The sequence below is a fragment of the Gorilla gorilla genome, chromosome 17, assembly GCF_029281585.2.
Source record: "Gorilla gorilla gorilla isolate KB3781 chromosome 17, NHGRI_mGorGor1-v2.1_pri, whole genome shotgun sequence".
NCBI lineage: Eukaryota > Metazoa > Chordata > Mammalia > Primates > Hominidae > Gorilla > Gorilla gorilla.
The window spans coordinates 47,477,250-47,493,675 of record NC_073241.2 but is presented as its reverse complement, the minus strand read 5'-3'; the positions used below and the strand labels follow the sequence as shown (position 1 = coordinate 47,493,675).

The following is a 16,426-nucleotide window of genomic DNA, read 5'->3' as shown; positions in this document are numbered from 1 at the left end:
GCCTGGGCTCAAGCAGTCCGCTCACCTTGGCCTCCCAAAGGTCGAACAGCATAGTGAAACCCCGTCTCTAAAAAAATTAGATAGGTGTGCTGGCCAATTTGCCTGTAATCCGAGCTATTCACGAGGCTAAGATGGGAGAATCACCTGAGCCCAGGAAGCTGAGGCTGCAGTGAGCAGTGATTATGTCACTGCACTCCATTCTGGGCGACAGAGTGAGACCGTATCTCAAAAAACAAAAACAAAAAACTGAATAAACCATTCTTGGCCAATGAGTGGTAGTGTACTAACCCTTAGCCTAGAGTATAGTCACTATTTAATACTTAGTGTCTAGTAAATCATGGAGACAGGCAATAATCTCAAACCTGAATAATGTAATACTTTTTTGGAATTTCAAAATTTATTTTTATGGCAAAAAGAACACTTGATCATTGTGGAAAAAAATTGGAACATACAGGCAAGCATCATGAATTTTTAAAAGAACTCATAATTCCCAAACCTACAGATTAAACATTGTTAATAATTTATTGTATCACCTTCCAGCCTTTTGTCTATACATGTGGGAGTATATATAGTTTAAAATAAGTTGGATTATTCTAACAATGTTGTTTTATGGTCCTTTTCTATGTACTATTCTGTGGTGGAAATTTTCCCAGGTCATTAATTTGAATAATGTAATACATTTTTAGACAAAGTAATTTAAGGAAAGTTAAGTTTTTTGAAAGTGAAGTATTTTTCTGAGTGTGTTTTTAAAAAATTCTGGGTTTTTTTTTGTTTTTTTTTTTTTGTTTTTTTTTTTTTGTTTTTTTTTGAGACGGAGTCTCGCTCTGTCACCCAGGCTGGAGTGCAGTGGCGTAATCTCAGCTCACTGCAAGCTCCGCCTCCCGGGTTCACGTCATCATTCTCCTGCCTCAGCCTCCCAAGTAGCTGGGACTACAGGTGCCCGCCACCATGCCCGGCTAATTTTGTTTTTGTATTTTTATTAGAGACGGGGTTTCACGGTGTTAGCCAGGATGGTCTTTATCTCCTGACCTCGTGATCCACCCGCCTTGGCCTCGCAAAGTGCTGGGATTACAGGCGTGAACTACCATGCCTGGCCTAAAAATTCTGTGTTTAAAAATAATAGCCATGCTTTTTGGAAGCAATGATTTTCTTTTTTTACAGTACAAAAAATAAGAACAATTAATGAGTTGCATTGCTGCCAAGTTTGAACCACAGCATGCTCACTGTCAGTTACACTTACACATCTTTTTATTAGAAACCCCCTGTTACTCATCAGTTTCATTTGGGAAATAGTGATTTCTAACAATACAATATTTAATGTATTTGCCTTCTCCCTGCAAAATTTGTCCACATGGAATTATATTGAATACTGAATATCAGACAAGATATAAACATTGGCTTGAGAGAGTGATCCAATAAAAAACAGAGCACTTTTATATAGAGAACTCTTCCCTGACACAGAAGTAAACAAGTCAAACAAAGAAAATTAAATTTAACAATTTTGTGCTGGGATCTTAACTATGCTTTTTTATTTCATTTGTTTATATTGAATGTTTTATGGCTTTAAAAGTAGATCCCCTATGTTACCATAACACAAATTCCAGTGTTGCTCATTTTTTCCCCTAAAACGTGAGTTTGGTTTAATAGCAGTAATTTAATCAAATGCATTTGGTTTCTTTACAGATCTTCTTCAGCAGTATCGTTCTGCTGTGTGCAAACTAGACAGTGTGAATAAGGATCTTAACAGTCAATTAGAGTACCTTCGCACTCCGGATATGAAGAAGAAAAAGCAAGAACTTGATGAACATGAGAAAAATCTCAAACTAATAGAGGAAAAACTAGGTAAGTCTTTGCTTTTTGTTAACTTCTACTTTCTTTATATGGAGATAAATATTTATGAGAGAGAATCCAACCGTAAGAAAAAAGAATGCAAATGATTCAGAACTTAACAAAAACTCTTAACCTCCAAGTCCTATCTGATAAATGGTTATAAACTATTCTTTCACCAGAATAGGCATTCTCAGTATACTTTCTTAATTCTTTTTCTATAAATTATGACATATTCATGTTTGCATTTCTCTCATATAATTCCATTGTTTTTATTGTAAATTTAACTTTCTACATTTTCCATCTTCACAGGTATGACTCCCATACGTAAGTGTAATGACTCATTGCGTCATTCACCAAAGGTTGAGACGACAGATTGTCCAGTTCCTCCTAAAAGAATGAGACGAGAAGCTACAAGACAAAATAGGTGAGTTTGTTTGACCTGAGAATTATGCTTGGTTAGTTTACCAAAGTTCTTGGGTCTCATGATAGCTTTGTTTTTTTGAGATGAAGTCTTGCTCTGTTGCCCAGGCTAGAGTGCAGTGGCACAATCTTGGCTCACTGCAACCTCTGCCTTCTAGGCCCAAGGGATTCTTGTGCCTCAGCCTCCCGAGTAGCTGGCATTACAGGCATGCACCACCATGCTCGGCTAATTTTTTGTATTTTTTTGTAGAGATGGGGTTTCACTGTGTTGGCCAGGCTAATCTCAAACTCCTGACCTCAAGCAGTCTGCCTGTCTTGGCCTCCCAAAGTGCTGGGATTACAGGCGTGAGCCACTGCATCTGACTTGGTCATCATACTTTAAAAACAGTATGAGTTCATGTCTAATTCTTCCTTTGAGCCAGAATTAATATTTTAAATTAAAAAAAATAAAGTAATAATGAAGATAAAACTTAAGCATTATATTTTCTTAGGATACTCAATCTTCTAAATAACTTGTGCTAATTATTTAGAAATGTTTATATTTTATGTTAAAAGTGATTGTTAAGAGTCAAATTGCTTGTCTATTTTTTGGCTCATTGCATTCTCTTTCAGAGGATCAATAACTTAATAAGTATAGAATATGCAAAACCATTTGTAAATCACTTATTTTAAAATTGCTTATAATTTTTGGTTTGGAGAATCAGATCACCAAACCATTTTGGCCATTTAGATCACCAAAAAACCAACACAGCTATTTCCACCCTAACTTCATAGTAAGAAAACTGTCCCTTTTAGATTAAATGTTAGTAAAGTCATCCCACAGAAGGATATCATGGTACTGGTGTTTCTCTTTTATTATTTCAAAAGGTTTAATTGTAGACTCTACCTGAATATGTTTTCTCATATCAACCGTAGAGGAATTCCCTTGAAACTCTGGTGTTTGGAATTGGTATTCTTTGCCATATTCATCTGTGTGAATTACATTTATTCAGTAAAGATTTGAAATCTCACTCTGTGTTGTATGTTGCTGGGTGAATAAAACTGACATGGTTCTTGCCTCCATTGGAATTCTGTAATTCTATGCAGTAGAGGGACAATTTAAAAAGTAAACTTTTTTCTATTTATAAGGAATTACAGTGGCTTATGCCTATAATCCCAGCAGTTTGGGAGGCCGAGGCAGGTGGATCACCTGAGATCAGGAGTTGGAGACCAGCCTGGCCAACATGGCAAAACCCTGTCTCTACTAAAAATAAGCCAGTCATGGTGGCGCACGCCTGTAATCCCAGCTACTCGGGAGGCTGAGGCAGGAGAATTGCTTGAACCCAAGAAGCGGAGGTTGCAGTGAGCTGAGATCGCACCATTGCACTCCAGTCTGGGCAACAAGAGCATAACTCCGTCTCAAAAAAAAAGAAAGAAAATAGGGAATGAAAAAATGATGAAGTAATAGAAAATAATAGGGAAACAATATCAGTTGTCTGGAGAGATGCATTGAAACAGAGAACTGAAGGATGGGAAGGAACCAGCCATATAGGGATTGGTTTCAGTCAGAGGTTGGGAAGGAGGCATGATGCTCTAAGAAAATAACAGGTGTGGCATGTTTGAGGAACTGAAAAGATGTTAGTGGCTAAGGCATGGTATGGTATGCAAGAGGGAGAGGGCCAAACTGTTGTCGGACATAGAGGCAGAGGTCAGATTATGAAACTCCTCCCTCATTATGTTGCAAAAAAAATCTATTTTAAGTTCATTGATATCTCTTGAGTATCACACATGTAGGCAGGTGAATGATGTGTTCATGGGCATGAGGTGTATACAGACTATTAAGCTGATCATTCAAAGTGTGTTGGGGCAGTTTAGCATCAGAAAGAAAGACTCTTTGCAGTGGATTTAGACATGTAACTTTTAGAAATTATGAGTTCAAAATGACACAAAAATCCCTTATTGGTCATCATTGCTGGTTGGTAGGGCACCTGCTTGTGACTGTGAAAATTTATATATTTATATAGAAAAGACATGTGTATGAACTATCTTCCAGGTTACCAAATAGTTACAGAAAGTTCTTCTTTGTAAAAGTTATTCTTTGTAGAAAGTTCTTATATTGGTTAAATAATATGGTGTCTGGGATATACTCTAAAATACTCCAGGAAAATAAAGTGGCAGAGGATATCAAAATAAGACTTGGCCAAATGTTTTCATTACTAAAGCTTGAAATAGGAAATTCACTGTATTATTCCCTCTGCTTTTATATAGGTTTGCCATAATTTTTTAAAGAAGTATTTTATGAACAGTGGGATTATTTTTTTAAGAGACCAGAACCCACTTCCCACTAAGGAAATTCCTCAAGGTGCAGTTCTAGGCTAAGATGTAAGGTACATGTTTTTGTGCCACAGTCTCAGCACTAAATTTGCCCTAGACCTTCCAGTTACTACAGCGCTACTGTGGACATTGATTTGGATCTTGTTAATTAAGATTTTGTAGCAATTCAGAGGGAGTTTATGTTTTAGTTTATAATATTGTTAGTAGTATAATGATCATCGGTCATATGTGTATATATATCAAATGGTATAGATTTACAGTGTTGTACTATACGTGAGTCACATATATAATTTTAAATTCTCTAGAAGCCATATTAAAAAGGAAAAAAGGAACAGTGAGATTAATTTTAATAATAGATATTATTGAACCCAATATCCAAAATATTTCTACATGTAAACAACGTTAAAAATGATTGAGCTATTTTACATTCTTTTTTTTTAAAATACAAAGTCTTCACAATTCAGAAGACAGCAAATCTCAATTAGGACTAGCTACATTGCAAGTACTCTGGAGCCACACACATGGCTGGTGGCTACCGTTTTGGACAGCACAGGTATAGAAAGAGCTGATGATCATAAAATCTTGTATCCTATGCATCCTTACCCCTATTCCATCCTTCAGAGGCAACCCTTGTTTTAACTGTTAATTTTTAGTTACTCTATTGTTTCCTCCACTTTTAAAAGTTACATTATTATGACTATGTAAATATTGTTCAGGCAAATATTGTACTAGGCAAACTTGTGTGCTAGAATTACACTTCCTTCTCTATACGGGTCTAATGTCATGACTCTTACTTAGGCCACCAGTTAGTGCTGCAAACATCAGGCTCAAATAAATCTTCCTTACTCTGTTATTCTTAAAATCACGTGAAGTGTTATTCCAATTGTTACTAAGACTCTTTCTTGTTGTTAATTTTTCTGGAGTTTTTAATTGCCACCTTTTTTTTTCTTTCCCTATGTATCTTAATCACATCTTCTTCCTCCTGTACCAGTGACTAGTAACTGTGCAGGCCTCCTGTAAATCTGCCATCCTGGGTCTTCCTTAGTTACTCTCTTGGATTATATCCATTATTATTGGATTCCATGTCTTTCTCTCTCTTATAAATTCCTTAGAAAAAAATGTGTAGAAAGATAACTTGGAGCCCTTCCATGTCCAAAAAATGTCTTCATTTTGCGTTCACATTTGATTGAGGTTTTCTGGAGATAACAGGATAGCAACAAGGCTAGAATATACTAGAGGTGAAGGGATTGGGAAATAGTCTGCAAATAATAGGAGACAGTCTGCCTGATTTAGCCCCAGAAACACTTTGGACTCAGAGTCAGTTAGAACAAAAGAGTGAGAAGTCCAGCAACTCTCCCTGTTTGGGAGACCCCCCAAACAGGGAGAGTGGCAAATAAAAAGGATGGAACAGAATGGAAAAGGAAAGGAAGCCACAGCCTAGAATGTACCAGATTTTCAACCCAAACTTTGAAAGCTTTGTTTCCTTGTCAACAGGCATGAAAAGATGCCACTACAAAGTTAGATAACAATGGAAATGAATTAAATGTTGGTATATTGGCTTTTGGTAGTTGCTGGCAAACTAGGACCTAATGCTGGCCTCTGGGAACTAAAAGGCTGATAATTGGCTCTGCACCTGCACATTTATCTATTTTGATTTTAATTCAACAATTTTTACTTATTTATTTATTTTGTAGAGATGGGGTCTTGCTGTGTTGACCAGGCTGGTCTCAAGCTCCTGGGCTTAAGCTACTCTCCTGCCGCGGCCTCCCAAAGTACTGAGATTACAGGCCTGAGTCACCATGCTCGGCCCAACATCCACATGTTTAAAGCAAAACCTGTGGACCCATGACGTTGCTTTGCCCTATCCCAGTTATAGTTACCATCAAGTCCCACTCGGAGAAGAGACTTGATGGTAAAACAGTTCTATTTTTATAATAGTAGAAGAAATTCCAGCTAGCAACGTAATCCTCTTTCTTAAATGTAATTGTACAACTAACAATCATCACACATATGAGGGTAGCCAGCAACGTGAGAGACAAAATTCAAGATTAAGTTCCAAAATCAACATGGAGGACAATTTAGTAGAGACTAGACCTCTTTTATAAAATTATAATTACTATGTAGCAGAAAGGAGCCAGGACAAGAAGGAATAAACAGATTACAAATATTGTTGCTGAAATAAAAATGTTCAATAGGAGGACTAAAGTCCAAAAAGAAAACTTCCCAAATACAAAAAGAGATAGAAGACATAGAGAACCAATTCAGACTATTAGGAATCTAGAAAGAAGAAAATGGAGAAGGAAATGCTATCATGTGGAAGAGAATTTCCTAGGGATGAATAAAATTCACTGAATGCCCAGCAACAGTGACTGACAAAATACTCACTAAGATACTTCATAGTAATACTGTATCATATCAAGGAGAGGGAGAAAGAGTGTCAGTGATTTTAGAGAGCCAAAGAACCATATTTTCAGTGCAGCCTTTAGCACATGGGGAGACACACACACACAAAGCTATCATTTGTTTAGCTTTGTGATGGCAGTATTAGAAGTTTAGGTTGAAAATTTGGTGTATTCTGGACTGCGACTTTCTCCTCTTTGCATCTTGATTATATTCATGAAATTTGTTAAAATCACTATGAGGGATTTTCTCATCCTCAGTCTTTTCCTATTCTCTATAAATCTTTAATAAATCTCACACTCTTAAGAGGTCAGAGCATTTGAAATAAAAATCCTAACAGTATTGAATATTGGTATATTTCATCCATACAATCAGGAACAAATTTAATAGTAGGAAAGGAAATAGGTACATTATATGTGTTTCTGTATATTTATGTTTATGTTTTTATTTACATATGTGTACTGAATATATATTTGTTAGTGCTTATAGATCACATACTATGTTTCATCAACTTTAAGATTTCATTAACTATAAAAATGTCATTTTATGAAACATTAAAGAAAAATATTGCAAATTAACTCATGACCTTATAAAGTATGTCTGGATTTCAGAGATGTTAAGTGTGAAAAAATATCTTAGAATTCATTAGATATGCTTAGCAATATATGATACTATGCAGTAGATTCCATTGTTTTCTTGAATAGAGGCTTCAGTTTTCTAAATAATTTTCCACTTATAAAGATTAAAAATTAGTTCTGTTAAAAATATGTATCTTCTATTTGGAGATAGTTCAGGGAACTATTAGAAAATATTTACATATACCTGAATTTTTAAAATCTGTAGCTATATATGTCAAGGTGCTCACTGTGTTCATCTCTACATGAATGAGATTATGAATATTAAATATGTTTTATTTTGCTTGTCTTTGTTACTTTTCTGTAATAAGCATTATAATTCCTGTTCTTAAAATAATAAGTTCATTTAAGGAAAAGGGGGTGAAAGGAAAAATCTGCAGAATTTAGGTCTGAGATAATACCATTTCAAAGCACTGTGATACAAATTACTTATATATGTTATATACTGTGTGTGTGTTAACTACTTTTATTTGGGGGCTTGTTTTGCATACATGTGAAGGAAATCATTGTATATAAGGATTTAATTAAATCTGTTTACACCAAGAATTATATTTAAAAGAATATGGTTTCATTGGATATTTAAGCATTCAGGTGTGATGAGGGAATTCAGGGAAAGGAAACCTTTGGTACATAAAACTTTTTTTTCTTTCCCTTTTGACCAGGATTATAACCAAAACAGATGTATGAGAGGTGACAGAGAGAAGAGGCCATTGGTCTCAATAAGAATGCCCTGCTTTCTGCATCTGTTTCAGAAGACCAAGAGGGTGACTTACCAGACTGAGTATTTCTGGGGACAATACAAGTACCTGGGCATGAATTTCCATTTCGATTCAGATGGGACTGGAAACAACCATTCAATTTTATGAATCTTACTGGACATTATGGATTTACTGGAATTATTCCAGACATTATGCCCTTTGGTTGTCACTACCTTGCAAATGTGTAAGAGGAAAATGTGCTAATGTGGCAGTGACTGTAAAACTGGCACATGGCATTTATTAATCCTGAAGAAAAGTATATGTACTATTTTTCAGTATAAATATAATGAACATGTCAGAACTATTTCTTGAAAACCTTTTTATTACTTTTGCGTGAATTTATTTAACAAAGATGTTTTGTCTTTTGTGTAAGGGAGGTTCTAGAGGCTAGATGTTTAATTGTAAATATGTGAGGAAACTCAATGCAGAATTCAGGATAAAAATTTTAAAAGCACAGGTATTTGGGAATTGAAATGTTAAGATACCCAGAACAACATTAAATCGATGAGTGAACTTGTGACAGTGGTAGCATTTCAAATTTCAAAAGACTTCTCCTGTATATATATATATATATATATATATATATAAATATATATATATAAAATATTCAGCAGCACCAAGTTTTATAACTATTGTTTGTTTGACTTTATTAATACTAGAATATGTAGTCTCAGCCTTAATTTTACATTTACATTATTTTGTAATTTTTTATTACTATTTTTAAGGGGTTAAAGAGAACATACATTCTCACATTAATGTACTTTCTGGTAGAAAGTTGCTGCAAAAACATTTGAAATGTATATTAACCTAATGTATGTCATATATATGTCTTTGTGTAAGTTCAAGACTATTGATCTGTGAAGTTATTTTGTAAGGACATACATTTGGTAAGTTTGTGTCCCAGGAAATGTATGTGTTTTTAAACCCTTTCTAAATATGCAGGCCATTAATAAATAAGATTGTTTCTTCCCTACTGAATAGATAAGTGTTTTTCTTTTTTAAAATTGGAAGCTTCGTAAAAGTTATCTTATTAAAAAATGATGATGATGTTAACCTATCTATCTTTATAATTGGAAATTATTTAAACTGTTTGTTGTTACAGAAGAAACAAAATGGTAATTATAGAATTAGCTGTGGGGAAAATTGGCCCCCATAGTACTACAGGTTGAGTATCCCTTATTCAAAATGGCTGGGACCTGAAGTGTTTTGGATTTTGGTTTTTTGTGGGGTTTTAAAATTATTATATTTTGGAATATTTGCATTATATTTACCAATTTAGCATCCCTAATCCAAAAATCTTTCATTAGAAATTGGAAATGCTTCAATGAGCATTTCCCTTATGTGTCATATCTGCGCTCAAATGTTTTGAATTTTGGAACATTTCTTGTTTCTGATTTTTAGATTAGGGATACTCACCCCGTACCAATATTTGGAGTCTTTAGACATTAGATTATATGAAAATGATTGATAGGTAAGAAAGGTTAAAGAGAAATGACTTTTTAGGAACTAGACTTGAAAGTATAATTAATATGTGGAACTAGTTTGCTTTTATAATTCATTGTATCAAGAAGGAGTCATGTTTTAAATCCAAGGCATTGAGACTATCTAGAAGCAAAAAAGTTGGTTTTAAAAATTCTTTTTATTAGAAGTGTGTTTAAAAACATGTCTTTTTTTTTCCCTTGAGCGACAGTGGCCTCACTACATTGCCCAGGCTAGTCTTGAACTCCTGGGTTCAAGCAGTCTTCCTGCCTTGGCCTCCCAAGTAGCAGGGATTACAGGCATGCACCAACATGCCAATTTTTATTGCTTAAAATGGCGAATTCTATGAATATTATCTAGCACCAAGCCCATATCTGTACATTTTTGTTCATTTTATAATACTGGAAAGAATGTTCTATCAGTAAAATAAGGTTTTAAGTATGAATATCCATTTTTGTGGAGTTTTTCTACCCTGTAAAAATTAACTTTGTGGTTCCCAGTAATTACAGTAAAGAGTTTTTCTATATTTTCACAGTTGGATTTATCTAAGGATATTTCTCAGCATATTAAGGAATCCTTTTCTACATTTGAGCAAATACTGAGGTTCATGTTGTACCAAATAATAATAAATTGCTTTTGTGTTTAATATGTAACACGTAAGAACAACTGAAATTTTCTTCTAAGATTTAATACTAGTCTTTTAGTATACAGGAATGTAACTGGAGAAAAAAATTAATGCTACAGCCATTTATCCTGTGTTATGTGTTATATAATCTGAAATTTGTCACAATGTTACAATCAGGAAGTTTTTTTTCTGGTTTCTTCTTCCAAAGGAAAATAATAGCCTACTTGTATTTTGAAGTAAGTGAAATAAAACTCTCTCCAAGCCTTTTTTGCACATTACGTTCATCAGTTTTCATGTGTACATTTGGCCAGGCCTATGGTAAAAATAGGCTCAATTTACTTAACATTTTTATAGAGTTTTTGGTATAAGATTCTTTAAAAGAGACTAAAATTTGTTGCATATATAACATTCAGATTATTTTAAGTGAAATTGGCTCCTATTGTTAAATATTAGTGCTAAGAAAAGTTCAGTCTTCTAAACTGTCTACACTTTGGCTCTATGACTTGATTACTTTATAGTCATTATGAAATTGATGGGGTTAATTCCATTGTATTTTTAGTATAGAATTTTCAAATAATACATTTTAGTAAAAAAATTGAATGTTTAATTTTCATACTGTGAAACTGGTGAAAAATATTAAAAGCAACCATTTAAAACTTCTGGAAATGGTCCTGAGGACAAATGGCAATGAAGAAACATCTATTCAAGAACATTTACAAAAATTCAGTAAGGAAGATGAGAATCTGTGGTAGTTTGAACCAAGACTGACTACTCACTTCCACCTCCAAGCTCAGCAAGCAGACTAATGCAGCCAAAAACGCTGGGTTCCTTATCCCACCATCTCCCAGCCAGAAATTTTTTTCCCGAAAGGAGCGAGACTGTAGTGATTCTTGTCCTGCCTTCAACTGCCTTTTGCTAGCACTAAGTCCTGGGTCAGTGTGGCTAGGAGGTGAGAGCCGTCTTCTCCCCACCAGGCCACAAAACCTTGAACACATGTGCTGAGATTGCTGGGGCCTTGATAACTCTCTGGCTCGTGAAGTAGGGTTCTACCCCAGGAAAAGCAAGCCAAGAGGATCTCAGGCTACTGCCCCCGTCCATTGCACTCAGCTTCTAGAGCTAGAATGCCAACTCAAGCTTGCCATTGTCCCCACCTCTAGCTCCAGATCCCTGGCTCAGAGATTTTTGCCTGCAAAGGAGGTAGGATGAAAACAAAACAGGTAGCTCCTAATCTCTTTCCAAAGGAACTGACTTTTAAAAAAGAGCATGAGAAGTTTAAACTAGAGAGCTCGAGACACACAGCAAAAGAAGTGCAACATAGAGTAATTTATTGTAAAGGAGAAAGAATATTTTGAAAGTTAAGTGCAGGATAGACAGTACACCCTGAGAGAAAGGATTCAGGGCAGGCTGCTTTCAGGGGTGAGACTGCAAAGACTACACTAGTGTAAACAATAGAACAGTAAGCCAGCAATTAGTGGAGTTGAACAACAGGGTATATGGGCAAGAGGAAAAAGTGCACGAGAGTACGCAGGATTTCTGGGGCATACCTAGAATTTCTGGGGCATACCAAAAGCTGTGCCTCCCTGAGGAAGTACTTGAGAAACAACGCTGTTGGGATTAGGGAAGGATAGACTTCGCTAAAATAATCCATCCAGGCACTAAGCTTAAGCAAATAATAATAACCAAACCAGAGGGAGGTGAACTAGTAGAGTAACTACAGTATGTTATTTAAAATGTCCAGTTTCCAACAAAAATGTATGAGGCATGCAAAGAAACAGTGTGACTCATACACTGGAAATAAAGCAGGCAGCAAAAACTGCCTGTGAGAGTGATCAGATGTCAGATTTAACCAAAAATTAAAGTACCCATTATAAATAAATATATTCACAGAACTAAACAAAAGATTAAAGAAGTAAACATTATGACAGTGTCTCATCAAATAAAGAATATCTCCTAAGCAAACTAACAGGAACAGAAAACCAAATACCACATGTTCTCACTTATAAGGGGGTGTTAAACATTGAGCACACATGGACATAAACATGGGAACAATAGACACTGTGGACTGCTGGGGTGAGGAGGTGGGAGTGGGTTGAAAAACTACCTATTGGGTACTGTGCTCGCTACCTGGGTGCAATATACCCATGTAACAAACTCACACATGTGTACCCCGTATATCTAAAATAAAAGTTGAAATTATATGTGTGTGTATATATAATTGATATATATATATTAATAAAGAGAAAAATGTTTAAAGAACCATGTGGCAATTCTGGAGTTAGAAAGTGCAATAACTGAAATTTTAAAATTCACCAGGGGGCTTAACAGTAGGTTTGAACTGGCAGAAGAGAGAGTAGGTGAATTTGAAGACAGATTGTAGAGATTATGTAAAAACTGAACAGAGAGAAAAGGCAATGAAGAAAATAGAGCCTCAGAGAAATGTGGAACACCATTAAGTGCACCAATGTGCACTTAATGACACAGAAGGTAGGAAAAATATTCAAATACCTAATGGCTGAAAACTATTAGAAGACAATAATCTATACATCCAGGAAGCTGAACAAATTTCAAGCAGGATGACCACAAAGAGACCAACAGATAGACACATCAAATTCTGAAAGTCAAAGACAAGGAAAAAATCTTGAAAGCAGCAGGAATAAAAGTATAATACACATCTCTTGCAAAGACAGCCCCAATAAGATTAACAGCTTCTCAGCAAAAACAATAGAGACCATATGGCAGTGGGTTATCATTTCAAAGTGCTCTAAGGAAAAACAACTATCAATAATTCCATCCCCAGCAAAGCTATTGTCGAAATGAAGGAAAAATACTTTCCTAGATAAACACAATTCATTGCAAGATAAACAATTCATTGCAACTCCAAAGTTGCAAGCAGGCCCACGTCAGAAGAAACACTAAAGGAAATTCTTCAGGTTGAAAACGAAATGACCAGGCTGGGCACGGTGGCTCACGCCTGTAATCCCAGCACTTTGGGAGGTCGAGGCAGGCGGATCACAAGGTCAGGAGTTCAAGACCAGCCTGACCAACATGGTGAAACTCTGTCTGTACTAAAGATACAAAAAATTAGCTGGGCGTGGTGGTGGGCACCTGTAATCCCAGCTACTTGGGAGGCTGAGGCAGGAGAATCGCTTGAACCCAGGAGGCAGAGGTTGCAGTGAGCCGAGATCGCACCATTGCACTCTAGCCTGGGTGACAGGTCAAGACTCTGTCTCAGGGAAAAAAAAAAAAAGAAAACAAAATGACCTGAAATGGTCATTTAAATCCACACAAAGGGCACCAGAAAAGGTAGTTATGTAATTGACACTATTAATGCATATTTGTTCTCCTTTTTTTCTTAGTTGATTTGAAATGCAGTTGTATAAAATAATATGTATAAAATATATTGTTGGGCTTATAATATATAAAATGTAATCTGTGCATAATATTTTTGCCAATAACATCATGCAAGTGGGTGGGAACAAAGCTGTAATAGGCTATGAATATGAAGACATGGTTAAGTAAAACATATTGCTGGGTTTGTAGCATTAATTTGTGTGTATATAACATACCACAAAAAGAGGCAAAAGTAAAGAAAGCTGTATAAAAGAAACATTTCTATATATTATTGGAATGAAGCTAGTGTAGTAGTCCATTTTCACACTGCTGATAAAGACATACCCAAGACTGGGCAATTTACAGAAGAAAGGTTTAATTGGACTTACAGTTCCACATGGCTGGGGATGCCTCACAATCATGGCAGAAGACAAGGAGGAGCAAGTCCCATCTTACACCAATGGCAGCAGGCAAAGAGAGAATGAGGAAGACACAAGAGTGAAAACCCCTGATAAAACCATCAGATCTCATGAGACTTATTCACTACCACGAGAACAGTATGGGGGAAACTATGCCCATGATTCAATTATCTCCCACCAGGTCCTTCCCACAACATGTGGGAATTATGGGAGTACAATTCAAGATGAGATATGGGTGGGGTCACAAAGTCAAACCATATCATTCCACCCCTGGCTCCTGCCAAGTCTCATGTCCTCACATTTCAAAACCAATTATGCCTTCCCAACAGTCCCCCAAAGTCTTAATTCATTTAAGCATTAACTCAAAGTCCACAGTCCAAAGTCTCATCTAAGACAAGTCAAGTCCCTTCCACCTATGAGCCTGTAAAATCAAAAGCAAGCTAGTTATTTCCTAAATACAATCGGGATACAGACATTGGGTAAATACAACCATTCCAAATGGAAAAAAAAAGCTAAAACAAAAAGGCTGGCTGGGCATGGTGGCTCACACCTGTAATCCCAGCACTTTGGGAGGCCGAGGTGGGCAGATCATGAGGTCAGGAGTTCAAGACCAGCCTGGCCAATATGGTGAAACCCCATCTCTACTAAAAAATACAAAAATTAGCCGGGCATGGTGGCGTGCACCTGTAGTCCCAGCTACTCGGGAGGCTGAGGCAGGAGAATCACTTGAACCCAGGAGGCAGAGGTTGTAGTGAGCCAAGATCATGCCACTGCACTCCAGCCTGGTCAACAGAGTGAGACTCCATCTCAAAAAAAAAAAAAAAGTGGGGGTGGGGGTAGGGGCTTATAGGGTGCATGCAAGTCTGAAATCCAGCAAGGCAGTAAAATCTTAAAGCTCCAAAATGATCTTCTTTGACTACATGTCTCACATGCAGGTCACACTGATACAAAAGGTGGGTTCCCATGGTCTTGGGTAGCTCTGCCCTTGTGGCTTTGCAGGGTACAGCCTCCCTCCCAGCTGCTTTCACAGGCTGACATTGACTATCTGTAGCTTTTCCAGGAGCATGGTACAAGCTGTCAGTGGATCTACCATTCTGGGGTCTGAAGGATGCTAGCCCTCTTCTCACAGGTCCACTAGGCAGGGCCCCAGTAGGGACTCTGTGCAGGGGCTCCGACCCCACATTTCCATTCTGCACTGCCCTAGCAGAGGTTCTGCATGAGAGCCCTGCCCCTGCAGCAAACTTTTGCCTGGGTATCCAGGCGTTTCCATACATCTTCTGAAATCTAGGCAGAGGTTCCCAAACCTCCATTCTTGACTTCTGTGCATGCACAAGTGCAACACCATGTAGAAACTGCCAAGGCTTGGGGCTTGTACCATCTGAAGCCACAGCCCGAGCTCTATGTTGTTTCCATTCAGCCATGGCTGGAGTGACTGGGACACAGGGCACCAAGTCCCTAGGCTGCACACAGCTTGGGGACCCTTGGCCTGGCCCATGAAACCACTTTTTCCTCCTAGGCCTCCAGGCCTGTTATGGGATGGGCTGCCATGAAGACTTCTGACATGCCCTGGAGACATTTTCCCCATTGTCTTGGAGATTAACATTGGGATCCTCATTACTTATGCAAATTTCTAGAGCCAGCTTGAATTTCTCCTCAGAAAATGGAATTTTCTTTTCTATTGCATTGTCAGGCTGCAAGTTTTTCAAACTTTTATGCTGTTTACCTTTTAAAACTGAATGCTTTTAACAGCATCAAAGTTACCTCTTGAAAGCGTTGCTGCTTAGAAATTTCTTCCGCCAGATACCCTACATCATCTCTCTCAAGTTCAAAATTCCACAAATCTCTAGGGCAGGGGCAAAATGCTGCCAGTCTCTTTGTTAAAACATAACAAGAGTCATCTTTGCTCCAGTTCCCAATAAGTTCATCTCCATCTGAGACCATCTCAGCCTGGACCTAATTGTCCATACTGCTATCAGCATTTTGGGCAAAGCCATTCAACAAGTTTCTAGGAAGTTCCAAACTTTTCCACATTTTCCTGTGTCTTCTTCTGAGCCCTCCAAACTGTTCCAACCTCTGCCTGTTTGGAACCCAGTTCCAAAGTCACTTCCACATCTTTGGGTATCTTTTCAGCAATGCCCCACTTCCAGTATCAATTTACCATATTAGTCCGTTTTCACACTGCTGATAAAGACATACCCGAGACTGGGCAATTTACAA

At 37.0% G+C, this 16,426-nt stretch overlaps 1 protein-coding gene across 1 annotated transcript in view; it reads left to right on the top strand.

Moving 5' to 3' along the window:
• SMCHD1 (structural maintenance of chromosomes flexible hinge domain containing 1) overlaps positions 1-9,341 on the top strand; it is a 147,431-nt gene extending 138,090 nt beyond the window's left edge. Inside the window, exons 46-48 of the mRNA XM_019014179.4 lie at positions 1,684-1,842; positions 2,140-2,254; positions 8,261-9,341. Coding sequence (XP_018869724.1) covers positions 1,684-1,842; positions 2,140-2,254; positions 8,261-8,285 — 299 coding nt within the window. The 3' untranslated portion in view covers positions 8,286-9,341. The remainder of the gene's footprint in view (positions 1-1,683; positions 1,843-2,139; positions 2,255-8,260) is intronic.
• The last annotated feature ends 7,085 nt before the right edge of the window (positions 9,342-16,426 follow it).